Source organism: Xiphophorus hellerii, chromosome 22 (genome assembly GCF_003331165.1).
Source record: "Xiphophorus hellerii strain 12219 chromosome 22, Xiphophorus_hellerii-4.1, whole genome shotgun sequence".
Classification (NCBI taxonomy): Eukaryota; Metazoa; Chordata; class Actinopteri; order Cyprinodontiformes; family Poeciliidae; genus Xiphophorus; species Xiphophorus hellerii.
This window is the reverse complement of record NC_045693.1, coordinates 27227530-27253625: the sequence shown is the minus strand read 5'-3', so window position 1 is coordinate 27253625 and position 26096 is coordinate 27227530. Positions and strand designations below refer to the sequence as shown.

General features: G+C 38.4%; 2 protein-coding genes across 5 annotated transcripts in view; both read right to left on the bottom strand.

Annotated features, from left to right (window-relative positions):
* Nucleotides 1–3900: 3900 nt before the first annotated feature.
* Nucleotides 3901–18826, bottom strand: gpr155b (G protein-coupled receptor 155b). 4 transcript variants are annotated; one of them, XM_032553233.1, is made up of 20 exons: nucleotides 18681–18826; nucleotides 16778–16990; nucleotides 16548–16695; nucleotides 15518–15647; nucleotides 15269–15447; nucleotides 15047–15199; nucleotides 14861–14928; nucleotides 12906–13077; nucleotides 11529–11684; nucleotides 10836–10919; nucleotides 10618–10741; nucleotides 10391–10475; nucleotides 10103–10190; nucleotides 8872–9094; nucleotides 8647–8727; nucleotides 7763–7917; nucleotides 7518–7613; nucleotides 6943–7007; nucleotides 6724–6861; nucleotides 3901–5635 (listed from the first exon to the last, which is right to left on the bottom strand). In XM_032553233.1, the coding sequence occupies exons 2-20, from the start codon at nucleotides 16933–16935 to the stop codon at nucleotides 5272–5274; spliced, it is 2667 nt and encodes an 888-aa protein (XP_032409124.1). In that variant the 5' UTR covers nucleotides 16936–16990; nucleotides 18681–18826; the 3' UTR covers nucleotides 3901–5271. The 4 variants fall into 4 exon arrangements, with proteins under 4 accessions (XP_032409124.1, XP_032409123.1, XP_032409126.1 ...); XM_032553232.1 differs by having other exon boundaries at nucleotides 16778–16970; XM_032553234.1 differs by having other exon boundaries at nucleotides 5461–5693; nucleotides 16778–16970.
* A 5302-nt stretch (nucleotides 18827–24128) lies between these two features.
* Nucleotides 24129–26096, bottom strand: part of wipf1b (WAS/WASL interacting protein family, member 1b) — a 50377-nt gene continuing 48409 nt past the window's right edge. The window contains 1 exon segment of the mRNA XM_032553526.1: nucleotides 24129–25706. Within this exon segment, the coding sequence (XP_032409417.1) occupies nucleotides 25654–25706 (53 nt within the window). The 3' untranslated portion in view covers nucleotides 24129–25653.

Sequence of the window (26096 nt, the reverse complement as noted above, 5' to 3'; positions counted from 1 at the left end):
TGCTTATACACACAGAAAATTGAAAACTGAGAGCACGGCGCAGGACGTCTCACCCCCGCCAAAGCCCTTCTCTCTCTCTTTTGTTTTTTTTTTACTGCATCACAATGTCAATACAATGTATAAATTGGGGGAAAATGAAAAAATGCCAGGGGTTACAAGGAGTAAAAACAACAGAAAATGGATTACAAGGAGCACAAACAGAGATAAGAATGTTTCAGGGAATACAGTTAAAGACTTTTAGGGCTTCAAGAGTCTTTACAGCTTTGGGATTGGCAGAGGTCTGTATAGTTATTGCATAGTGTTGTAATTCAGATAAAAACAGATTAAACAGAGGCTTCTTGGCAGAAAATTTGCATGTATGAATATGAAATTTAACTAGAATTAACAATAGATTAATTACATAAAATGTATTCTTATTAGCAGGACAGACGCAGAAACCAAAAAGTATATCTGTGTATAAAAGTGAAAAACTATTGAGGATATGAGACTGAATATAACAAACAAAATCTTTCCAGAAAGAGACAGTGAAGGGACACCTCCAGAACAAGTGGACTGTTGTCTCATTGTCCAAATTACATAAAGAGCAGCTGCGGTCTATATTCCTGGTGCAGGTTTTGTTTTACAGGGTAGCACCGGTGGAGAAGTTTGAAGAACACATCACGAGGTTTGTTCGTAATGAAGTATTTGAAAGATGGGGTCCAAACCGTTTTCCATTTAATATCAGAAGCAAACTGTCTCCAGTAGTGGGTCACATAAGGTGTCGTAGCAATGTTCTTCTGAAATAAGGATCTTATATTCTTGTTTCTAGTGGAGGGTTTAGAGGAGAAACAAATTTTACCCACAGCAGATTCAAAAACAGAAGAATGTATGTCTATAAAGCTGTTATCACTTATTAGTTCTGAATAGTCTAATAGATCCAGCACAAGCCTTAAGTTGTTTGTGATAGCGGACTAAAATAGTTAGACGTAGTCCCCACCGTCTGTGAAAGCGAAGCGCTGCTGAATTAACTGTCGCCATCGGATTTCTTATGATTTATGCAGCGCAATTCTATTACTGACTATTAGATAGACATCTTGTGCCGCTCAAAGAAAACCATTACGCATGTCTTGGAGCTCCGTGTGAGGTGTGGGGGGGTAACAGACAGTGATGTCAGTATTTAGCGTTACTTAGTAACGCGTTACTGACGTCAGACCACTTTTTTCAGTAATCTAACGCGTTATTTCATATATAGTAGTCAGACTACAGTTACTTATCAAAATCATTTTGTGTTACTGTGCGTTACTATTTTCTTTCGGAATTTAATTTTATTTCCTCTACGTGTCTTGTCGAGTGATCGCCGTTTTTATGCGACAGTATCAGAAATGTAAACAATGGAGGGAAGAGGGAGATGCGCATTTTGTTGGTAAAAAAAAAGCCCACAGCCGCTTATAATAATCGGACTTGGCGACAGAAACTCAAAGTACTTCCTGTTTTTCTAAGTCGCTAGCAAATTTAATGCGTCGCTGGTTGCGCTTTTTGGACTCGTTTTTGAATGTGAAGTTGCTCATTTGGGCTTGGAAATAAGCAGACATAAACCCCAGAATGTGTCTGACCTCCAATTAGTTTTACTCAGGCTCTCCCTGTCCATCATTTCCCGGATGATTCGTCCCGCTGTGTCTTTGTTAATGTCAAGTTAATATATTACCTGTGCATTACGTCGAGCTATCCAGAACATTGGAAACATTGAGACTAATATGAACAGCGCAATAAATGTGAAAATAGCCACGAATGAACGAGTCAGTAAAGTTGTGCAACTAAACGCCATTATAATCATTAATATTAAGATAAGTATCACAAATCTGTGCAGCAGCCATCTGAATTGTGGAGCCGCAGGAGGAGCGCTGCGCTCTGACACCAAACGCAGGGCCGTAACGCACAACCTGGAGGCTGGGGAGGCGGGGAGGGTAAAAGGGGGGGTTAAAATCCTTCTTAGAGTTTTCCAGACAATAGTGGACCACACAAAAACATGCACAAATTACTAACGTTTTTTTTTTTTTTGTACTGTAACCATTAAAAAAATCTCCCCTTCAGTTCAACCTTATAAGTGGAGACACATTGTTGATTGTTACCATTATAAAACAACTTACAATTAAGTATTGGCAAAGATCAATGTAATTTGCACAGCGTTGTTGTTAGCAGCTGCTGAAAGTAACTAAAAAAGTTACTTTTAATGTAACTTAGTTACTTTCCAAATCAAGTAGTCAGTAATCTAACTGAGTTACTTTTTCAAGCAGTAATCAGTAATCTGATTAAAGTTACTTTTTCAAAGTAACTATGCCATAACTGGTAACAGAAACACATAATTGGTAAGTCACGTTATTGCTTGGATTTTAATCGGTGCGTTTTGCATCCAGTGAAAACAAACATGTTAAATAAACTGGACAGTATGCTGTAAGTTTAGTGATATTTTCACAGTTGCGGTCTTGACTGGTCTTGAAATAAAATCCCGAGTCCTCAGCACCCGAGACTGAGACAAGACCGAGACCAAATGCGGTCGAGTCTGAGACCATCTAAAAATGGTCTCTACAACACTGCATAAGCCACTGGAAAGTCTGCGCTGCGCCTTTAAGATCGAAAGGCATCTGTAAAACTCAAAAAGACCAAAAGGAGTGATAACTGCGGTTTTGGGTACATCTAAGGGACGCACTGGAACCTGATGGTAACCTCGCACCAAGTCCACCTAGAGAAAACGGTTGCTCCAGCCAGTGTAACCTGGTTGTAATTCTCTTTTGTTATTACACAAAATGTCTTTTTTTGTTTATTTGTATTGTTCCCTACCTGACTGACAATCTTTGTCATTGTTTTAACCGTGTTACTTTAAGTCCGGAAGCCCCTCCTTTTTATTTCTTCTGTGATATTGTCTTTAAAATGTTTGCATCCCTTAGGCCCTCCCCTTTGTCATGTTGTCCTGCGGGGGAGGTGTGTACTATTTATTTTCTATCTAAATACATCCAGTTTATTTATAGATTTATTAAGTCAATTTCTTCAGCTAAGAGTCTATTTTATAGACTTGTTTATTGACTTTGCCTTCAAGGACTGCCTACGCCTCCTTTTAATTATTTACCTTTTAAATAAATTATTGTAAATTTTATTGGTCTGTTTTAAAACTCTGTCCCCAATCCCTGCAGTTATTTGGTATACCACTCAGGCCACATTGTTGGCCTGATAAATCACTGCTTAGCACCACAATACATCAAAGACCTGCTGTTGTTGTATCAACCCTCCAGACCTCTCAGGTCTTCTGGTTCTGGTCTGCTCTGCATCCCCAGAACCAGAACCAAATGAGGAGAAGCAGCATTCAGCATTTATGCACCACAAATTTGTAACAAACTTCCAGAAAACTGTAAAACAGCTGAAACACTGACTTCCTTTAAACCTCGACTAAAAACCCACCTGTTCAGGATTGTATTTGAAACGTAATCAATTACAAATTTATTGATGAAACTTGACTTAATATCATGTTTTGTTTGTTGATTCTATGTTGCATTGTGTTTCTGTGTTTGATATGATGTAAAGCACTTTGAAATGCTTTGCTGCTGAAATGTGCTATACAAATAAAATTTGATTTGAAGCTACAACTCCTCGGCTGGAAAACATGAATAAAACCTATATAGATAATATGTATATACACGTGCAAATAAATATGTAAAGCCTAATACATATTATTCAGTATTAGTCATTATTTAATTATCTTTGTTTCTCTGTGATTGTATTATTTTGTGTTTATTTATATAAATATGTATTGACATGTCCCACCTGTGCCCCCCTCCCCCAAAAGCATAAATCTAGGATATGCTTTTGGTTGCAAACTGGTATAGAAAATTCATATTTTTAGGAAAAAAAATCAGTCCAACACAAAAGTTAGATAACATGCAACTCACAATATCAGCGCAGAAATATCCAGTGACCTGCATGACTCCATGTTTTTAATTTTTATTCAGTCAGTGCAAAATGGTTCAATGCTGAGTCATGCAAGAGGTCAGCAGACATCAAACTAGTTCAAAGGCAGCGTGCCAAATTAAATACTGCTTTCTCAGGAAGCTGTTTTTTTCTTCTCACCTGAAACATAAAAACCCTCTGGAGTGTAGTTGGACATACACTCAGTCTGTCCAACTGTCTGCTTTCCTCGCATCAATGGTACACACACGTCACCACGTTGATGGATGAGCATCCTTCTGTTCACACAGACTTCATGAGGAAAACGCCAGTGTTTAAGACAAAAGTCCATCATTAAGTGTTCAGAGAGGGAAAAACAAAGTAACCAGATTCTGGCTCACAGACTGAATGACCAACAAGTAGTGTTTCTGTCTTTATGTACCACACACTTTTTCCATAAGTTCTCGCTAATGACTTTCATTGATAGAGATGCACCAATCAGAATTCAGTTCTGATTGCTGCAGTTTTGGTAAAACTTTGGATAGCAAAAACAGATCTTATCGATGACAAGTGTTTTTTAGGAACTAGAATATAGAAAAGCAAAAATCAATATTTTTTCCTTGCCTTCCTGATGTGAGCGATCATAAATTATTTCTATTGGAAGTAGAGGCCATGTCACACCGTGTGAGAGAGGAATAGCTGTAAAAATGTTTCATTGTTTTAAACAAAGTTGATATTTGAAGCATCCCCTCATGTTTAGCGTTACAAAGCGGAGATCTCCATCTGTTTAAAAACACTATAAAACAGAGTGTCCTGCTGTTCTGACTCAGTTAACCTTCTTGTTATCTGCTTCATCTCTCTCTCTTTCTCTAAATACCTTCTTACATTTGACTGTCTTCAAACCCCCAAACTGACACTAAAAACAGCTACATTTGACACTTTGTAGCTCAGTAACAGCCTCCACATTGAAGAGTGTTAGTACCCTGACCTGGAGCACAGATAGGGAATGATTGGAAAAGCCTGGATGTTGAGTTTATGACCTCCAGTCAGAGGTCAAGACTAGTTTTGTTGTTTTTCTTATGAAAATGGAGAAGCACTACTCAATACTTTTACAGTGCAAAAGGATTTTCTCCCCGTAAAACAGATTTTGATGGTAATGTAATTCTGCACAGAGTCTTTGGGTCTTGCAACAATCCAGCTAGTATCTTGTGGTCATTTCGCCATAAGGCACTTCCTGTTTGGCACCCCAAAGTTTCTGTTTGTCCTCTCAGATGTTCCTGGGCCATCCCTCCTCCTGTAGGAAGTAGTAGGTTAGAGTGGGCTCATCCCTGAAGCTCTGCTGGCCTGTCAGGTGGCTCACCACTCCCCCTCCCGCTGAAAACGAACGCCGTAATGTTTGGCCTCGGTCCATCTGGCGCACAAACCTTGCTCCGTTAGCCAGTCCACCAAGTCACTCCCTCGAAAGACGCCTTCACAGACGCAGGACTGGGGCAGGCTTGAATAGAGGTCATCGTGTCCCTGAAGAGTAGAAATGTATCCAAGGTGTTCATCTGGAGCCTCCATGTTGTAAGGAAGTGAAGTTTGGTTGCATGATTCGTCTGGACTGTAATTCCAGTGCAGATTCTGTGACTTGCCATGTCTCTGAGGATTTGTGTTTAAATACTGGGGATGATGGGAAAGGCAACGTCCAATTCCATTCTCCTGCTTCACTCCTCCAAACCTGTGACAATCACAGGAATGATTCACCTGCCAAAGCATTCACACTCTCCCCTGAGCCACTTGGTGGTGATGAAGGGGAGGGGAGCACAGGAAGCAGCCAAGCAAAGGAAAGATGGCAGAGACAGGGAAAGAAAAAGCAAGGAAAGGATTAATTCATCTGAGGTGAAAGGTGAAAGAAGAATAGGAACTTGTTTGGAGAAAAGCAAAGAGTATCAGCCAAGAGTCATACAATTATAGCGCCTGGGTCTTTTCAATAGGGTGGAAAGGTTTCATGTTTAGGCTCTATTTATGCTAGCTGTTGCTCTGAGGGAAACAAGACAGTAATACTTGAAGTAGACAGTAAATGAAAATAGCATTTTTTTTATTATTTGAAAATAATAAAAACAGAAAGATGTCATACATTTGTGTTCAACCCCCTTTACTCTGTTACTGATGAAGAAAATCCATGTAAAACTGTCCAGGTGTTATTAAGTCTTAGTGAAACCTCAGCGGTTCTGAACTCAGGAGCGTGCTAGAGAACATTAGAATCATGAAGACCAAACAGAACAGCACATAGACCAGAGGTAAAGTTATGAAGAAGTTAAAAACAAGATTATAGTATATAAACAATATCCCATAACAATGGGACAATTCCAACAGCTACAAAGACGTGTCTGTCTCCTTAAGCTGACATACTAAGTGAGGAAGGCATCAATCAAGAAGCCCATGGTAACTATTGCCAGGCAAGGCTAATGCTAGCATATCCAAGGCTAATGGTAGGATATCCCAACATTCAGAGTTACTATTAAAAGATTTAGATGGAAGTCTGCCTACAAATCCAAATGGCAATCATTGGGAAAACTTGAAAATTGATATCTAGAGATGTTCTCCATGTAGTTAGACTGAGTTATTTTGCATAGCAGAATGGACAAAGATATCCCTGGAATAACTTTAGCTGTAATTACAGCAAAAAGTATTATTCAAAGTATTGAATGGCTGAATACAAATGCAAGGCACACCTTTTAGATTTTTATTTATCAAGCTACTCATTAAACAGTTATGAATACTGTTACAACGCACTACAGAATGTGCCAACTGTGTCCCTCATACCTGTGAGTATGTACTATGTCTTGTACACACTGGTCTTTGTGGTAGCGGACAAACTGGGTACAGGTGAGTCGGACGTCCTCAGGCACAGCAGACGGACTCGGATCCTCTCCGTCTCGGCTGTGCCACAGGCTGAGAAACCTGGACAACATCATTATTTCAGGACTTTCTCAAAAGACGTTACAAAAGCAATGTGAAATCACAGCTGAAGTCTCAGCCCACCTCTTCTTGAACGGCACAATGATGAGGTGTTTGTCCAGACCAAATATTCCAAATGAAAGGAAACCCTGGGAAACAGCAAGCAAAAACAAGCACAAGCTACAGTCTTCCCTACAACAGCCCACACATGCATTTCCACTGACCATATAATTGTTCAAATTTGAAATGCGAAAATAATTTTGGCAGTTTTGAAAAAAAAAAAAACGTTGTTTTTTTTTAAGTTTTTGCATGAGGATGAGGTTGTTTTTTGGCTGAATTGAAATTAGTGTATTTCACCAAATTTCAATGGAAACATTTATCACATCACAAGAGTCACATGATCAGCGACTCGATGATCAACAACCTGAATGTTACTGGTGGCAAAAACAGCAAAGACGACAACAAGACGTGGTAGGATGATGGTGCGGCGTGCTTTCAATGACTTATCACTCTATACTTATTCACATGTGATTTTAATTGGATTTATTTCATGTGGGAAATTGTGTTTTTTTACATATTAGCAGAGCATCAACAAAGTTTTGCTGATATTTGCAACAAAAACGGAGCTAGAGATACAAAGCATAGACATGCTGAGGTACCTGCCCGTAGTTGGCCACAGCACAGAAAAACTGCAGCTCCAGGTAAAGCCGGCCTGGATCTTTGTTGAACAGCCACCAGAGACAGCTGGATAGATTCTATATGACGAGACAGCAATACGTCTTCCACTGCTTACACTTCATGTATGATCTCCATCCAAGGCAGTGAAGTTAGCATTTGAAGGCGATCATTAATTTTTCTTTGTGAAACAATCAGTTGCAATCTGTCCTCTTTGCTTCCTGCTTACCGCCAGCAGACTGACGCTGAGCAGCAGACAGAGCAACACGTGTCTCACAGTCTGCTTATCATCGCTGTTCTGAAGACCTGGAGGTGGCAAATCCAGTGGCAGCTCCGAGTCCGATGAACTCGGCTGCTGTCCGTCGCACGGCGCCCCGCTGTGGCCTGGAGCAGGCAAACAGAAATTAGAAATGAGTTTCGTTCAACCTTCCTTGAAGCTGCAGAATATAACTATTACTAAAAAAATAATGTTTTTAGCATATTTGTTAAAGCTGTCACCATGTTGTTAATGTAATTTTAAAAAGTTACAAATTTTAATATTTTAAAAAATATATAATATTAATAATCAAGTTCCTTCACCTCCTCCCAGTGCTACAACTGCCACCTGAAGAAATGCACTGCTCCCAGTCAGAGGCAGCTAGTCAGAAAAAGGAAGGTCAAAGTGTTGTCAATAAACCTCGGGTACACGCTGCTGAACCTTCTGCAGGCAAGGGTCTGAGCAGCATGTACACAAACGTGATCAACAATGCTAAGACCCTACTCCTGTCTGTGACTTTTTGTTTCTGACCAAGCGGTGTATTTCTGTAGTTAGCGCTGGGAACACTGGGAGAAGAAAGAGGGAGTAAATTTTTCACAGATTTTTTGACTCATACCATACTGTCATGACAGTAATAGTTTTACCAAATACGTAAAAAAAACATATTATTCATAAAAGTTTCATACTGCAGTTTTAATACTACTACTAATAGTAATAGTGTTGAGATGTTGAATTTGTAAAATTACAGACTACTATCAGCTGTTTCTTTGAATATCAGAATTATTAAAATGTCATGCCTAAATGTTGCGTTAGCTTCTAGATTGTGCATTTAGGAAGTTGTTACTGTAAGTTCCTACCTGTGCTGTTAGCGTGCTCGCTCTGTGTGTTGGCCATCATGTCAGGCCTGGTCTGAAGAGGAGAAATGTTGTGGAAATCTCCTAAACGAGACAAGACAAAGGGCAAAAAGAGAACCAACTATTAACAACAGAGTAACAGTCACACACTTGTCCATCTGGGGATAAAAACAAGGTTTGAAAAACTCAAATGTTTTAAAATTAAAGAGAGAAACAGAGCTGCACTACGTGAATTGATGCTGCAGGTGGGAGAATTTGTGGAGGTGACCTCCTGCTGCTGCTGTTGATCTTCCAGGTCAGCAGGGGCCCTCAGTTCGTCATTGATGCCGGAGACAGCAGCTCGACTCAGGGCTTCGTACCCAACCTGCTCCCGGTCCCCCTGGCTCAGACCCATGAGAGAAACAGCACCGAGGGCCAGGCTCACACCCAGAACCACAGCAGAGCTGATTATCTGAGGCAGAAGTAGATGAAGGGGTTTGTTATTGTCAGGACGATAGAAATAAATAAAAATAATACAATTCTTTTGTTTTAGACTGCTATTCCTATCCAGGTAACAGTACAAATGAAGTAAAAACATTTCAAACAGAGACTTTTGATGTGCCAATAAAAAAACAACAAAATTGGTGTTTGGCCAGTTGGAAACTCAAAAATACAAAGTTTTTCTGATTTCTGAATGCACCATATGGAAGTCCAACATTCTTCAGTGTTGATGTTGTTACTAAACAAAAAGCAGTCAATGTTAGCTATTTTCAACATTAGAGAAGCTAAAGGACATCAGAAGTAGAAGTGGGAAGAACGATCCAAAAGATCGATTATATCAATACCTAATTGGTATCGGATCAATACTAGCATGGTAGGATCGATACTTTAGATTCAAATTCACTCTTAAAAATAGATTTTATTTTTGGTTTTCTAACTATCAAATTTGATTGTTCTCAAATAATAGTGACTTTGTTTATGCAGGAAAACATGTAAACATATGTTTTGTTTTTCTATTGATTATGGGCGTAATGTTAATATGTTATCAAAGTATTTTACATAAACTCACACATAAACTTTCTCCAAATTTTGTCTGAGGTTATGACAAAAAAGTAAAGGAAAAACCACAACACCTAAAAAGTCTGAAGTTCGATGCTACAAAAGTGAATAAAAAGCATCAGCGATCCTGGTGCTGTATATCGGATTCAAACCAAAATGTGCAATACTGCACGGCTCTAGTAAGAAGCTCTTTATACAAAACCTTTGTTTTCTGTGTCATGTAAAGACATGACTGCAGTTTGTTCAGCTTGCCAGAGAACAGGAAGGCTGAAGAGAAAAGTTGATGCTTTTTATCCTGGTGAGCTCACAGCAAATCACCTCATCTTGTTACATTTCTTAAAGATAAATCAAAAATGGCAGTCAAAGCTGTACAAAAACTGGAAATTCAAAATCATTCACACAGTTCTGATCAGTGGATCACCTGAGCTCTGCCATAGAAGAAAGCAGAGTCTAGGGTTTCCGTCCTTTCTCCTGATATGAGAAGGAGTCCAACCATCACAAAGGGAATCCTACAAAAACACACCAGGGACAGAATACTTCAACTAAATGATTTCTCTCTTTCCAGTGGAGTTCCAGGGAATCATCTTCAATTCATACAAAGGCACACAGAGTCATCTTCTTCAATCAAGACAGAAATATAAAACCAAATAATAAATAAAAGACCATATTTTCTCTGTGGACGCCACCGCTCCTGTCCCTGTATTCTCACCCCCAGCCCACAGCCATGAAGAGCCCAGGTCTGAGTCTCAGCAGATCATCTCTGTTAGTCAGAGCCAGACACAGAGGGATTAAACCTGGAGACACAAAGAAGCCCAAATGTCTCTGAAGTATTTGGCTGCTTTACAGGAACTGATGTTGTTTTGAGAACAGCTGAATGGACTAAACAGCTGAATGGACTAAAAACATTTGTTTTTTAAGCATCTGGCAAATACAAACCTGTCCAGATGTAAGTGCTGTACAGAGATCCGTACAATAGAGTGAAGGTGAGAACTTTACTGAGGAAATTATCTTCTTGTTTCACCAGGAAGTTCCACAGGATCATGCTAACGCACACTAAGAACTGTCACACAAAGCAGAGGGTTAAGGTAACAGACTGGAGCAAATATGAATAAATATGCATTATATTAATGCAAACTGCATCAAATTTAACTGACCTGAGCCAGGAAAAGGTTCAACACGAATAGATGAGGGAGCTGATTAAATTTCCTGCTAAGCAACATCACAGCGATGGTCCAGACCTGGGAGGAACAAAAACTGAGTTTCTCTTTTAAATATCGATGCTGATCCCTGGTAGAGACTCAACTTTTTTCACTTCTAATACCAAAACCCAAATCTGAGGCTTAGCATCAGTCGATTCTGATCCAATACAGAAAAACAGCTGAATGGACTAAAAACATTTGTAACAGTTATGTTAGAAATGTTTGTAAATGTACAGAATAAAAAAAAAAATTTGCTAACTCTGCACCAGTACAACACATTTAAATCCACCAACAGTGTCACAAGCCAGTCAAACATGGAAAAACAACTTTCATTAGTTCAGTCAAAGCAGTTCAGAGCAGAATAGTCCATGTAATAGTAAAGAAACTGAAACTGCCAAAAACAATATGTTGACTACTTTGGTCAAACATGTAACATGTTGATTATAATCTAAAATAAATAATACAGAATGACAATACTCAGACAACAAAGCATAGAACTAGACTGAATAGATTTGACCTTATGGATTGGGCACATTGAAAAACAATCTAGGTTGGGTATCAGTGACAAACATCGAGACTGATCCAGATATTGATATGATATCGGTGAACCTGATGGAGCAATGAGGTAGAAGCGCCAAAACCACGAACCAGTCCTATGAGGCTGATGATGCTGATGTTGAAGCTGACGTTTTCCAGCTCTGCCACCAGGGGGCTAGGGTCCATGAAAGGAATGGTCAACAACCAGGCCGACACGTACATGATCGGAGCTGACAAAAAAGTGCTAATCACCATCCCAGACGTCACCTAGAACATAGAAAAACTGCGTCAAGTCAAAAGATTTCTGGTCACAGTTCAATGTCTCAACTCTCTGCTAGGCTTTCTAATTGAACAGAGACTTAAAGAGAAGCAGCAACAGCAAATGAGATGGATCAGCAGACTCATGCAGTTTGGTTGGCATTAAGCCTGTTGCAATAAGCAATTAATCAGTTAATCACATTATGAATTAAAATAAGCTTGATAATTAGAATTCTGATGATTAATATTTTTTTGAAGGATAATTTTGTTTTCAGACTTCATAATCAATTTTATTTAAAGTTTTGGCGGTGTGTGTGGTTTTTATTTCCTTTAATTTATTGTTTTTGGTTGTTGTGTAATTTTAATATTTAAATTATCTTCCAGTTCAGTACAAAATTTAAGTTTATGAGTCTTTGAGGGGGCAAACTTGCATTATTATGCTGTTATCAATACATTACTTGAAAATGATCTAAAAAATAAAGATTTTTAATCAGTAACAAATTGTCCAGCAACAATTGTCTCCATAACAGATCTACTTCAAGACAGCGAGATACCCATACAGTAAAGTCAAGTCCAGCAATATATTTAGTTTTCTCCTCTTACCACAGCAATCACTTATTAATAATTGCAAAATAAACATTAAGCCTAAAACCATACTACTGCAACAGACTGAATGCTCTGCTCTTTGTGTGGCAAATATTTCAGTGTTTTTTTAGGGCTGTTGTTGTCAGTTGCTATAGCAACAAGTCTGTGTGTAGCCTGGCCAATGCAGAGAGCGAGAAAAAAAGTGGTTTTGAGTTGTACTTTAACGGTTTTTCCATTTGCTGTGGAGCACTAAATTAATAATATCTACATGTCCAAGTTTGATTGAGTTAAAGGAGTTATTCTATGGCAGCAGCGTGGCTATGGATGACATGTAGAAGATTAGTGTTTTTGCCCTTCAGCGTTGTCCACATGTGTGAAATTTCCTTATGTAAACAGTAACATGCAGGGGTCTGTATTTGTAAATCTGATTATGATTTAGTCAGTGCCTTACCAGCTATGAACCTCACCACACGTCACTAATATATATATATATATATATATAGGAGGCATTCCTTTCATTAAAAGATGAAAGCTTCATGCTGCTCCTGCTTCAATCCTGATTCATGGATTTTACATGCTTAAATCTTTGAAATGCTGTACGGCATTAGTAATGTAATGTAGTTTGTTGTTTCAAAAAGAACTCACCACCTCCAGCTCCATGTTGTAGTGGACGGCATATATAGCCACGCTTGGTGCAGTTGGAAAGACTCCGTAGAGAAAAGCAAAATTGGATAAACTGGTGTGGTTCGGGCTTGTGCTGTTCACCCCGACGTCCAAGATGTCCACCATGTCTTTGCAGACCAACGGCATTACCAGGCTGAACCGGACAAACACCACATAATTACTGAAACACTAAACGCTTCCAGATGTTACACTTTGTAGCTTGGTTTTAGATCCCCAAACTTTTCAGCTTATGTATATTTTACCCTGTAAAGATGACAGAGCCCAGAAGGGGGCAGTGTCATGCATTTTCCAGGCACAAAATGCCATTTTATAGGACAACCAAATAACTACAGTATGTTAACTTCAGTTGTTATGAAAATGCTGTATATATTAAATATTATTTTTTTTTAAATTCACTTTGTAATTCAATGCCTTGAAATTGGGTCTGTCTCTTTAAGAAGCTTCAGCTCTTTCTGAATCTCTGCCTTCAGGAAGTCAACCCCAGCATGGCCCCTCGATTAACCCGTTATTAACCCTGTTACCGACTCTTTGCAAGCCCGTCACTTAATCACACGACACATTGGAAGTGAGGGACAGCAGTATTGAACTTTGACTAAGATGTTGTTTTTGACAATATTACCATGGCTTCTACTTGTTCCAGTCGAGCTAATTTATCCATGGAAGTAGCAGCCATGTCCAGATCAGGTTATTTGCTGCCGATAACGATACTGATCATTCATGAGGCTGATCTCTGCCGATCACTGCTGAATGCCTAGAATGGCTATTAATTTTTTGCTTTAGGTATAAATGATATTATGGTATCTGGCAAAATGGAAAAAAAAATATCTGGCAATAAATTCACCTAATTTAGACATTTTAATATATAACTAAAATCTTTTTTTTTAAGTTACATGCTGCAGCTTTAAGCAGACGTTCGGTGTGAGAGTTCACTGTCTGGTGGAGGTTGAAAGGCACTATGTCTGTAAAATATTACTACCCGTTGCGCGTAGCGACGGTCCAACAGCGAGAGCAGATTTTTCGAGTTATTTGTTTGGCTTTCTGATCGTGATGCTAATCCGGGTGAGCGTTGGTAGTTGCGCGCTCCTTTACCTGCTATGTGGCCGCTCCGGAGGTTCTTTTTTTCCTGCATTGAGCCTCGATGTAGCCAAACTCCGTCAAGTGCTTGTTTTTTAAATGCCATATTAGGTTTGTTGTGTGGATGCATTTTGACGTGCTTCTTCCTCGAGGTAATTTTCCGCTGCAACACGAGAACGTCCCCATTCACTCTCAGAGTGTTATAGTTCCACACGACAGGATTTGTTGCCACCCCACCCTTCGCAGCTGCTGTTACAATTTCCTAACCCAAAGCCTCGCAGTTTGGGAGAGTTCTGAGATAGCAGGGAGTCAATCATCCGCTTTAGTCAGCGCTCACCAATAGGGACACGTTTTACATCGTTAGTCTTTAGGCCCCGCCCAGGATGTTCATGTGAGAATCGAGCAAAACTCTTGAGTTCAACCAAAAAAAGGGAGCATCAAACAAAACTTTGAGAATCTCAACTAAAAACTTAGGCTGTCAACCAAAAAATTCTGACATGCGCAAATAATCTGCAAATAACTTTTTCACTTCAAACAAAAATGAGTGATTTCAATTTTTTTAAAAGAAGCAGGAGTGAACAATAAAATAAGAAGTTTGGTTTGTATCCTTGTCTGTGTGTGCAGCTGACCTCGCAGTTTTTATGGCTCGTTTTAGAGTTACATCAACTGAATAAAAGTGACTTTTACATAGGTTGTCTTGAAGGCCATATTCAGCCGCCTTCTGAATAGTTATGCCATGTACAAAGGGTCAGTATTTGATTTTACTAAAACTGACTAGACTGAGTATTTGATAAAACTGACTAGAAATGAAAACCCCTGACATCCTCCTCTGTCTTACTTACAGTTTGGCTGTTATGAGGAGAATCAGGGCAACTCCAGTGTCTCTGGTTAGTTTTCTTAGCTGGCCGACCTGCCTCATAAGAACAGAGATAACGTCTCAGTAAACCTTTTAGGCTTGTGACTGTAAAAAAAAAAAAGAAAAGAAAAGATACAATCTCCAACCTAGCCTACAATCCAAGTAGGCTTACCATAGTGAGGCCAAGGTAAAACAACGCTGCTCCTCCAAAGGAGTTGGCCAGGCCGTCTATGAACTCAGAAAGAACGAAGGGGATCCGTTCTCCCAGGGCAAAATGAGAGATGATTCCCACTATCACCATGAACACTATTGGGTTCTTCAACACCTTGAGAGGCAAAGAGACAAATTTAGAAGAATGAACCAAACGTTAATACTTCATAACTGATATTATTACCTGTAAAACTACAATTCCCAGAATGCCAAGACTACGGTGTTGCAGATGGCTGGCCTGCCTCCACCTTTGCACCTCACAGAGAGCAAAGCCAATGGGGTTGAGGAGCATGAGGGAAACCGGGGCGACTAGGTAGATGTACTGCAGGTATTCTGGGTACGTGCTTCGATACAAAGCGTCGACTGGAAGAGAAGACACAGCCAGACCTGAGAAATTATCTGAGATCAAATGTCCATGCTGGGTGATTCTTACCAATTGGGTATCCCAAGGCAAAGTCATTACTCTGGGTAGCAAAGATGGCATAGAGACCAGCCTTGCTATATCTATTGTCTGGACTGGCCACAATCAGCGTCAGCACACACACCAGTACAAACACCGTAACCTGCCGGCAAGACAAGGATATTAATTTTCTTCTAATATAGCAATAATAATATAATGAAAATATATAGACACATTGCATGTTACGCATGCGCACAACGCTGGAGGACAAAAAGGCGATTCTTTTACATGTCATCCACAGCGCTGCTGTAGTAGAACCATTCTGTTAACTAAATGAAACCTGAAGATGTTGGTGTTATTTAGTGCGGAGCACCTCAGCAAAGGGGAAAAATAACGCAGAAAAACCATTGGGGAATAATTCAAAACCACTGCCATTGTTTTTTTTTCCTCGCTCTGTGTCAGCTATGTTACCCACAAACTTACTGTCATAGTAACTGATTGACTACAGCTCCACGAGTGTATCATAATTCAGCACCAAAAAACTCACAAAAATCTTCCACACAAACAACAAAACATTCAGTCCGCCACAGTTTTATGTTTTAGGCTTGATGTTTATTTTGTTATAATTGATCATCTGAGCACAGTAACGGTTGATTCCGTTAATAGAGTATCAATACTGCTCTATTGATGATCTGTCAGAGTTGGTGTGTAGGTCGCCTTTTATTTAACTGAAGGAAACACACCAAATTTTGCAGCAAGTCTACATGTCAAGGTTGTCAAAGTCAAGCTAGCATAATTGACTGGCCTCCCTCTCCTATTTTTGTAAAATTGAAACTTTTTCCTGACTTGTGAAATGGGATATCCTTGGACTTTGTTACCTAGTTGTCGTAGTGTTGACAGTAAGTAGCAAAGCGCTGCATCCCTTTTTTTTAATGTCACGTATACATTTAAGATTTAGCGTGTTATGTTGACAACCTGAAGCTAAAACCAATGGTAGTCATCATTGGCAGTCATCTGTGCGTGACGTCACGTTGCAGTGTGTCTATAATAATAACATATAGACCTTTGCTACCAAGACACTCCAAAGAAAAGCCCAAATGACGTCTCCAAAATCCAACAGGACCATGTTTTTAAAGAGCAAAGCAGGAAGAGCGAATTTAGAGACAAAGTTCCCCAAACCCTTTGCCTGGCTCTCCGTGATCATGTCAGCCCTGTGGGAAGAAAAAGGTTTAAATCTTCCAAGTTGAAATTCTTTGACAAGTCACACACGTGTCTCTGTTTCCATACACCTACCGTCCAGCTATGTAACCACACAGAATTATTCCAAAGCACTCAAGGAGAGCCGGAAACAGCTTGTCAATGGACATGTGGGGTCCCGCAGCGGAGCCAGCCAACGTGTTGTGGGAGATGTTCTTCCCGTGGATGAACACATAGTTGTTGCCAGACTCCATAGCAACACTGGGTTGAGAATTGGAGGCTGCAGAATCTGGTACAAATCAGAAGATGCTTTGAAGAAGTTGACATCTGAGGCTTATTGTTATTTTTAAAAAATAACAGGTACAACAATTTTAACATCCTGTATTTATGGAGTTAAATTTGTTTCACAATTATTCAATAAAAGAAATCATGTCAAACAAAAAAATAAATAAAATGCTGATCAAAACTTTTGGATTTGCAAAAAATGTTTTGTTTCTAACAAAAAAAAAAACTTACCTCAATCAAAAAATTAAACTGTGGTCAAAACCTTTTGAATTGTAATAATTTTTTTTAATTATTGTTAAAAAAGCTTTTTTAAATTAAAATCACTCACTTTTGATTGATGAAGTGAAAAAGTTATTTGCAGATCATAAACTTTAATTGCGCATGTCAGAATTTTTTGGTTGAGATTCTCAAAGTTTTGTTTGATGCTCCCTTTTTTGGGTTGAACTCAATGAGTTTTGCTTGCGATTCTCACATGAACATCCTGGGCGGGGCCTAAAGACGAACGATGTAAGAGGTGTCCCTATTCGTTAGCGCTGACTAAAGCGGATGACTCCGACTCCCTGCTATCTCAGAACTCTGTCCCGAACTGCAAGGCTTTCTGCTTCGCTACGGTGACAGGACACAGATGTGAATGGTCAGTAATCTTCATAAAATTACACCGTTTAACAGCTACAAAAGTGTCCACACTTTTTTCAAAGAAGAAATCTTACATAACTTATGACAACAGTCGCATATCTTGTTTGCCACGATCCCCGTTAGCATATTGTGCTTGGTAATGTTAGCACTAGGTAAAGTGCATATAGTAGGCTTAAAATGAGTAGTTTTAATTTTTAAAAAAAAAAAAAACTTGTTTAAATAAGAAATATTGCAATACAAAAAGTTTTGACCAGTTAAATTTTTTTATTCAGATAATTTTTTGTTTGAATTTTTCTTTTTTTTTGCAAATCCAAAAGTTTTGATCACAATTTTATTATTTTATTTTTGTTTGTCATGATTTTATTTTTGATTGAATAATTGTGAAACAATTTTAACTGCATCATTATTTGTACTGCAAAGCTGGAACTTATGGGTTCAAAGTCTGAAAACATGATGCAACATTCCTATCAATTCTCACGTTTTGGCTGGGAAACTACTGTATCTTACCTGTTTCCTGCCATGCTCCTGTATTATTATTTTCCCGTAAATTTCCCGTTATAATTATTACGTCGCCAAACAGTTCTAACTTTATGCGTCCTGTCTTCCCTCCCGGTCAGACAGGAGTATCCACCCTAAACCACCTAATTACAACATATTAATTTATCCTACATGCATAATATTGGTATCATTTCAAAGGTATTCTAATGCTCTTTGAAATGAATGGAATGAGAACATCAGTTTTGAAAAGGTAATCTGTATTGGAAAGGGGGATGTGGACAGTGAACCTTGCCCATAGATTTTCTTGTTACGCCTCTGTATTGTCTCCAAACAGGGGTTGAGTCTGTCTTTTCTGTCAATACCAGATCATTTGAAGCGAAATACAACGGTGCAAAACCCAAAGCCGTGGCTGTATAAAATGAAAAGGCGGACAAAGCGACCTGGTATCATCGTCATTGCCAGCTGACCGTTAGCGTTATCATACCTGCATGCTAAAAACACATCTTGGGGCGCGGTAAGCCGTACCCTTCTAACCGTTTATGCTGTTTGAAATTATTTATTGGGCGAATATACTTCTTACCTCTGTCCTACAAGCACGGCACTACACAGATAACTGGCATTCCTGTGTCTTTTTTGTTCTCTAAGCTCTTGTTTTTGCCGTTTGGGTTGAAGGAGGCTCCCAATCTGACAGCTGCAGCGAGTAGACACGCCCCCACAAATGACTGACAGAAGCTTCAGCAAATCATCGTAAAGAACGCTTTCTGCTGGCCTCTGTAATTTCTCCAGAGAGAAATTACAGAAACAAGAATCTTGAGTTTATAACACAACTACCAGATACTCCGTTTAATCAAATTGCTAGTATAAATTCAACAATGTACACTCTTCTTTTGTAACAATAGGCTTTCGCAAACGCCTTTGTATAATTCAGCTGATGTTGAATTATCAGCTGTTAATTTAATGACAGATATAAGCAGCACATTTAACATTTAACCTATGTGGGGAAGCCCACTCAGATACAACCCCTCCCACACGGAAGCCCAATTCCGCCAATCTGGTAAAAAAAAATTAAAAAATGAATAAATTATCTCATTAATTCGAGATACTATCTCGAAATAGTGAGATACTATCAAGATCCAGGATAAGAGGGGGCGCACCCCCACCCGACCAGCAGAGGCTGATCTTTGTTACGTCGATCCGCGTTTCCCCATCAGATAGGGTTCCCCTTGCGTCTCCTCGCTGCTCCGCACCGCCCAAGCGGCAAAGCACGCCTGTATGGCAAGACGTTTTAACATAAATTCAGTTTTACCGCCCTTACATTCCAGACATCTGAAATTAGACACTTTACTAGACAGTAATTTAAGATATCTCTAATTACATTCTGACTAGTAGAAATGACGTCAGATTTACTATTGACTTTTATGGAGATTTCAATACAAGATATCTACAATGAATTACTGACTATCTGAAAAACACAATTCAGATATCTACAATTAAATTATGACTAGTCATAAAGTAAATTCAAGATATGTCAATTTTAGTTTTGACTAGTCATAATTCTAATTAAAGATATCTCGAATGACACCATAATTAAAGATATCTTAAATTGATTTTGGAGAGGTGATTGGTAGTTTTAACTAGTGTAAATTAAATTATAGATATCTTAAAAGCAAATAGTGGCTAGACAAAACAAAATTAGAGATATCTTGAATTGTAATTTTGACTAGTCAAAATTCCTTTTCAGATATCTAAAAATGAATTAGAGATACCTTGAATTACACCGCTTTTCTATTTAAGATATGACTATAGTCAGAATGACATTACTGATACCTTGAATATGTATTCTGTATACTACGGTAATTCTGTACACACACACACAGTGTATCACACCTCACATTTCTGCAGATATTTAAGTATATTTTTCCATGGGACAACAATGACACTTTGACACAATGAAGAGTAATGTGTGCAGCTTAAATAACAGTGCACATTTATTCTTCTTTCAAAATAACTATATACAGTCATTAACATCTAAACCGCCGGCAACAAAAGTGAGTACACTCCTTAGTGAAAGTTCCTTAAGTGTCAATATTTTGTGTGGCCACCATTATTTACTGTCCTATGCATGGAGCTCACCAGAGCTTCACAGGTTGCCATCAGAATGCTTTTCCACTCCTCCATGATGAGATTATGGAGCTGGGGGATATTCAAGACTTGGCACTCCTCCACCTTCCGCTTGAGGATGGCCCAACGATGTTCTATTGGGCAGTGTTGTATAAAGTACTGAAATCTCAGAGTCAAGTAAAAGTATAAGTACCTCTCCAAAATATGACTTTGGTAAAAGTCCAAGTCACTGACTGAAATGTTACTTGAGTTAAAGTCTTAAAGTATCTGAAACTTCTTGTACTTAAGTATGGAAATTACTGTAAAAATGGATGTACTCAAGTAATGTAATGAAAAGTACAAGTAAAAAGTAAAACAAAGCAAATGCAGTTTGAATGACATTTTTTATATTTTGGTAAACTTGTCAAATACACTTAAAATAATGTACATAACCAAGTGCAGGCAAAATTAAACCTGCTAATAGATATACCTGCAGGCATCATTTAGTTAAGAAAATTAGGTGCTTTACCTATAGCACAAGGTTAACTTAACCTGCTTTACAACTGAACCAGCTTCTTAGTATACCCTCCAGGACAGAAAATACAAAGTTTTTGTAAGCCTTAAGTTTTCCCTTCAAGTAAGGTCAGTGCTGAAAATGAGAAAAATAAATAGTACAGAAAATGCGGCCAACATGAAGAAAAAGAGCTGTTACGATTACTCTACTTCACAAATCAGTGAATCAGTCAATGCTACAGTCAGTAGGTGGTGCACACAACTGGTCATTATGCAAAAGAAAAAAAGAATTGGGAGGGAAATGCAGCTTATAGGCATCTGTAAACCTGGTTTTGAACTTGCATGCCTTTTCTATATTCGTTAAATTTAGACTAAATTGCTATCGCTATGGCTTCTGTCCCCCCTTGAACAGAGGAGTCTAGGTAGCCTGCTACAGTCAACATTAAGCCTAAGCTAAATACACCACGTGTGGAACTGAAACAATGCCAAACAAAGTTCATTTATACAGGTAACGTTATGCTCAAGATTTCACAATAGTGCCTAGTGACCAAGCTATAGTTACTGACACAGGAGGATTATAACCATTTCATAAGAAGTTACCTCGATGTGTTTCTTCAAGTTGGACGGGGAGTTTTTGTAAGATAGAATTTCCACATCTTCGGGCAGGAATAACATACACTGCATGCGGTACGACGAATCTTTAACACCCACGAAAGAGTGTATTGTGTTTAAATAAGGCCATGGGCTCTCATCACCAGCTGGTGGTTCCCCTGGAGCCGTGTCCGACGTAGTTGCAGTCGTTGTGGTCTCCGTCTCCTCCTCTATGTGGCTGCTGCTGATTGCGAGACTTGCTTTGTGTTTAATGGGAGAAGCGAAACAGGTGTATCCTATTGGTGGTGATGAACAAGCCCAGGCAAGTAGGCTACCGACTTTGTTCCGTAGCCTACTTGCTACTTGCTAATCAGTAGGTGGGGTCAAAACACTTGCGTTTCTCTCTCTCTCTTTTTTGTAACGAGTAACTAAACCACACATTGAAAATGTATCGGAGTAAAAGTATGCAATTAAGTTCGGAAATATAGTGAAGTGAAAGTTATCAAAAATTTTCATACTCGAGGAAAGTATGAAGTACTCCAAAATATACTTAAGTAAAGTAGTGAAGTGTTTTTACTTCGTTACTATACAACACTGCTATTGGGTTTAGGTCTGGAGACATGCTAGGCCAGTCCATCACATTCACCCTCAGCTTCTTCAATAAAGCAGTGGTTGTCTTAGAAGTTTGTTTGCGGTCATTATCATACTGAAACACTGCTCTGTGATCCAGTTTCCAGAGGGAGGGGATCAGACTTTGTTCAGCATTTCACAGTACATATTAGAGTTCATAAAATGTAACTCCCCAACAGCTGCTGCTCTCATACAACCCAGACCATGGCATTCCCAACACCATGCTTGACTGTAGGCATCACACACTTATCTTTGTATTCCTCACCTGATTGCAGCCACACATGCTGGAGACCATCTGAACCAAACAAATGAATCTTGATCTCATCAGACCACAGGACCTGGTTCCAGAAATCCATGTCCTTTGTTGGCATGTCTCCAGCAAACTGTTTGCGGACTTTCTTGTCTGCAGACTTCAGAAGAGGCTTCCTTCTAGGGTGACAGCCATGCAGACCAAGTTGATGTAGTGCATGGCATATGGTCTGAGCACTGACAAGCTGACCTCCTACCTCTTCAATCTCTGCACCATACCTGACAGAACTCCTGTGCCCGTCTTTCAAAGACAGCATTCGGATGCGACACTGAGCACTCAGCTTCTTTGGACGACCAAAACGACGTCTGTTCTGAGTGGACCCAGCTAAATATGCTGGATGATCGTGGCCACTGTGCTGCATCTCAGTTTCAGGGTGTTAGCAATCCACTTGTAGCCTTGGCCATCTTCAACTTTCAGAGACCAGTATGAGACAGTGTGAGATGTACTAGAAAATCTAACACACCTGCTCCATATGCACACCTGAGGCTTCGCAACACTAACTAGTCGCCACATGACATTTTGGAGGGAAAATGACAAGCAGTGCTCAGTTTGGACATTTAGGGGCGTAGTCTCTTAGGGGTGTACTCACTTTTGTTGCCGGTAGTTAAGACATTAATAGCTGTACATAGTTATTTTGAGAGAAGACTAAATTTACACTGTTATATAAGCTGCACACAGATTACTTTTCATTGTGTCAAAGTGTCAGTGTTTTGTCAGTGTCAGTGTCCCATGAAGAGATATACTTAAATATCTGCAGAAATGTGAGGGGTGTACTCACTTTTGTGATACACTCTATACACACATACATACGTTAGCCTGTCACAATAAACAATAAATCAGTTAATCGCATGATAAATGAAAATTATCAACCTCATTTTAATTTATCGGCTTAATCGTTTCTTCCTGCCCTTTTCTCTTTCTTTTAATGATACTGGGTGAAAAATGGCTCACCTCCGGTGCTCTCCACTGGCTCCTCCCTTCCTCTATTGCCCATCTTCTCTATCTAAATCTAATGATTATTGAAGGGCAATATAGTAAACATACTTCATAATCTGTACTCTTTTGGTTGAATGTAGTTTTTATTTCCACTTTAGTTTTATGTTTAGTTTTTATTGAAGTGCATTTTTTGTTAATGCAGACAGAGTCCATTTTCTTTTTTGTTTTTGGTGGTTTTATTTTGTTTTACCAGTGTTACCAGTTCTGGTGTCAAGTGTTCTTTTGAAAATAAACTATTTATTTTTGGCAAGATATTGCTTGCATTATTATGTCATTACCATTACATCAGTTTAAAATAGTCTTCAAACAATATTATCATTTATCGCAATAGTTTTTCAGACAATTAATCACTCAGCAAAATTTGTTATTGTGACAGGCTTAATTTATTATCTTGTGAAACATCTGAAGTTTTATATCTTTTTCTTTAGGCTAAAAATGTACCACAAACCTATGATATAAACTAAAACTTTACGTAAGAAGAAAAAAATACATCCAAACTATCTGGACTATTTCTGAGTTATCACATTATTCAATCAATTTTTCGTAAAAAAGAGTTAATAATAAACACGTTTTCCCTGAGGTTCTTTAATGTGTGTATATTTGAAATTTTAAATTGACATTTGTGACTGTATTCAAAATAGACCATCACATATTGGCAGTAAGCATATCTCTAGGGAACAAAAGTTTTGCAAGGGAAAGCAAAAGAAAATCTTTTCCCCATGCCCCCTGGAGGGCTCTGTAAGAAGCAGCTTGTAAATCAAGATATATTTGTGTTTGCATCACAAATACAGTGTGAATCTTGTTTTGTGCATTTGTGGATCTCATCCTGTGCATTTGTGAATTATGAAACTGTTTTAGCTCCATTTTATGGAGCTCCATAGATGTTCACCATATATCTATAAATGTCATAGTTCCAAACTAAATATTTAATCCACAAGCTAAAATACATTGGAGCTAATTATTTAGCTCCAATAATTATTGGAGCTAAATAATTATTTAGCTCCAAATTAATTATTTCAACTAATTATGCATTTTGGAAATAACTAAGTGGAACATCATCATAATTAACAGGAATAAAGACTGGAAAAACAAGTGTGTAAATAATCAACATATGGTTTAGTGATAAAATTCCTAACATAAGTGGACTTTTTAGTAATATTCTAAATTAAATGAATCTGTATTTTAGTAGAAATCATTTTACAAGTTTAAAACAATGCCACACTTTTGTTTACATTTATTGTCCTTTTTATTGCACATTTATGTAAATGAATAATACGGTTTATGTGGTAAAATATTGTTTATCTAATTGACTCTACTGCTCACTGTCCTTTTCTGTTCCCAAACAGTAATTGTTCAGGAATATTGGTGTATGATTCAATAAAAGCGCTCCCCCTTTTCACCTAAAGTAAGCTTAAGTAAAGCATTTTAAATGCAAATAGTTTCCTTTCATATGATAGCCTCACAGAAAACGTTTCTTTAAAACAAAACAAAGCAGAACATTATAGCGAACATAATACTGCAAACATAACTTATCCCATAGTTCAATATTGGCTGATTACATCATACAGATACATACAGACTCTTTGCTGTGCATCAAGAGAATTTAACAAAACAATATTCAATTAAACTTTTCACTCATGATGTAAAACTTTGCAGAAATGTCCCTGAAAACACATCAAGCATCCTTGCAAAATTAAAACGTACCGCTCCAGTGGTTGTAGCAGAAACAAACTGGTGAAAAAAAACTAAGTCTACATTCATGCTGTAGAGGTACATGTGGCTTTGGCAACACAGAGAGGCTGAGATCATTTAAACTTCATCTTTGTCTGAATCTAAGACACCTTGATTGATTTCCTGATGCATTTACACAGTTGCCACCTTTCATTTTACCATTTCTAGCAAAGTGAATGGGGAAGGGGAATGGGAAGGGATGTACCAAAATGGATTTATCAATTTAAAAAAAGCCACCTGGACATAATTCCCTTTATATTTATGATCAGAACAGAAAGACACAGCGTTCATATTCTCCTCAAAATGTTTGGCTTGTTTATAAAAATCTAAAACTCAGTTATGGCATCGGCTGAAAACAGAAGAAATAGAATCATTACAAAAACAAAATTTAAGTATCAAAATCAATGAAGCCTTCTAGGAACAGCATGGTTGTAAATGTAAAAAAAAAAAAAAAAACACAAAACAAATAATCTTCCCCAGAGCATAAATGTACAACGATATAAAGAGTTTCCAGGTCACCATTTCTCTGCTACAGAGGCACATGGTGTGAACTCCACTGTGCTTCCTGGAGCCCTGCCCCCTTGTGGTCCTCACATGAGGACTTCTGGTCAACTGAGAAAGAGAGAGATGAGGAGAGGAAGAGGTGGTAGGCCCAAGTGTTGTGGAGGCAGCCATCTTTACTTCACCTGGGTATAGGGGGGAGGGGAGGAGCTCCTCGCTCTTTTTTACCAGAACCTGGAAATTACAGAATCAATTAATAGAATGTGTTTTTTTAATATTACACAGAATATGTTCTTCCACCATATGGCGCTGTGTCACAAATATGAAGACATTCATTTTTGTAAAGGTTTCAGAGATTGAAAAAAAATGAGACCATAATAATTCACTTCAGCACTTTTTCCACATTTAATGTAACATAAGTCCTGCATTATTCATATTAAAAAGAAACATCTGTATTAGGAAGAAAATTAAAAACAAATCCTGGATGAATAAATGTACAAACCCTTAAAGTAATATTTTGATTCTGTTTCAGCAGTTGGTCTTTTTGAGTTCACACCTTCCATCAGGTGTAGTGGGATTTTTAACAAAGTGAAAGCAATTTGGAATGACCATAAAGTGGCAATT

What these genes read in the sequence shown, in the direction of transcription:
- gpr155b (XM_032553233.1), bottom strand. Translation starts at nt 16,935, where the DNA reads ATGGAGTCTGGCAACAACTATGTGTTCATCCACGGGAAGAACATCTCC. An exon ending in CGAGCACGCTAACAGCACAG is followed by an intron (nt 7,918 to 8,646) that starts GTAGGAACTTAC and finishes TGCCTGCTCCAG; the next exon opens with GCCACAGCGGGGCGCCGTGC. An exon ending in ATTGTGCCGTTCAAGAAGAG is followed by an intron (nt 6,862 to 6,942) that starts GTGGGCTGAGAC and finishes GATGTTGTCCAG; the next exon opens with GTTTCTCAGCCTGTGGCACA.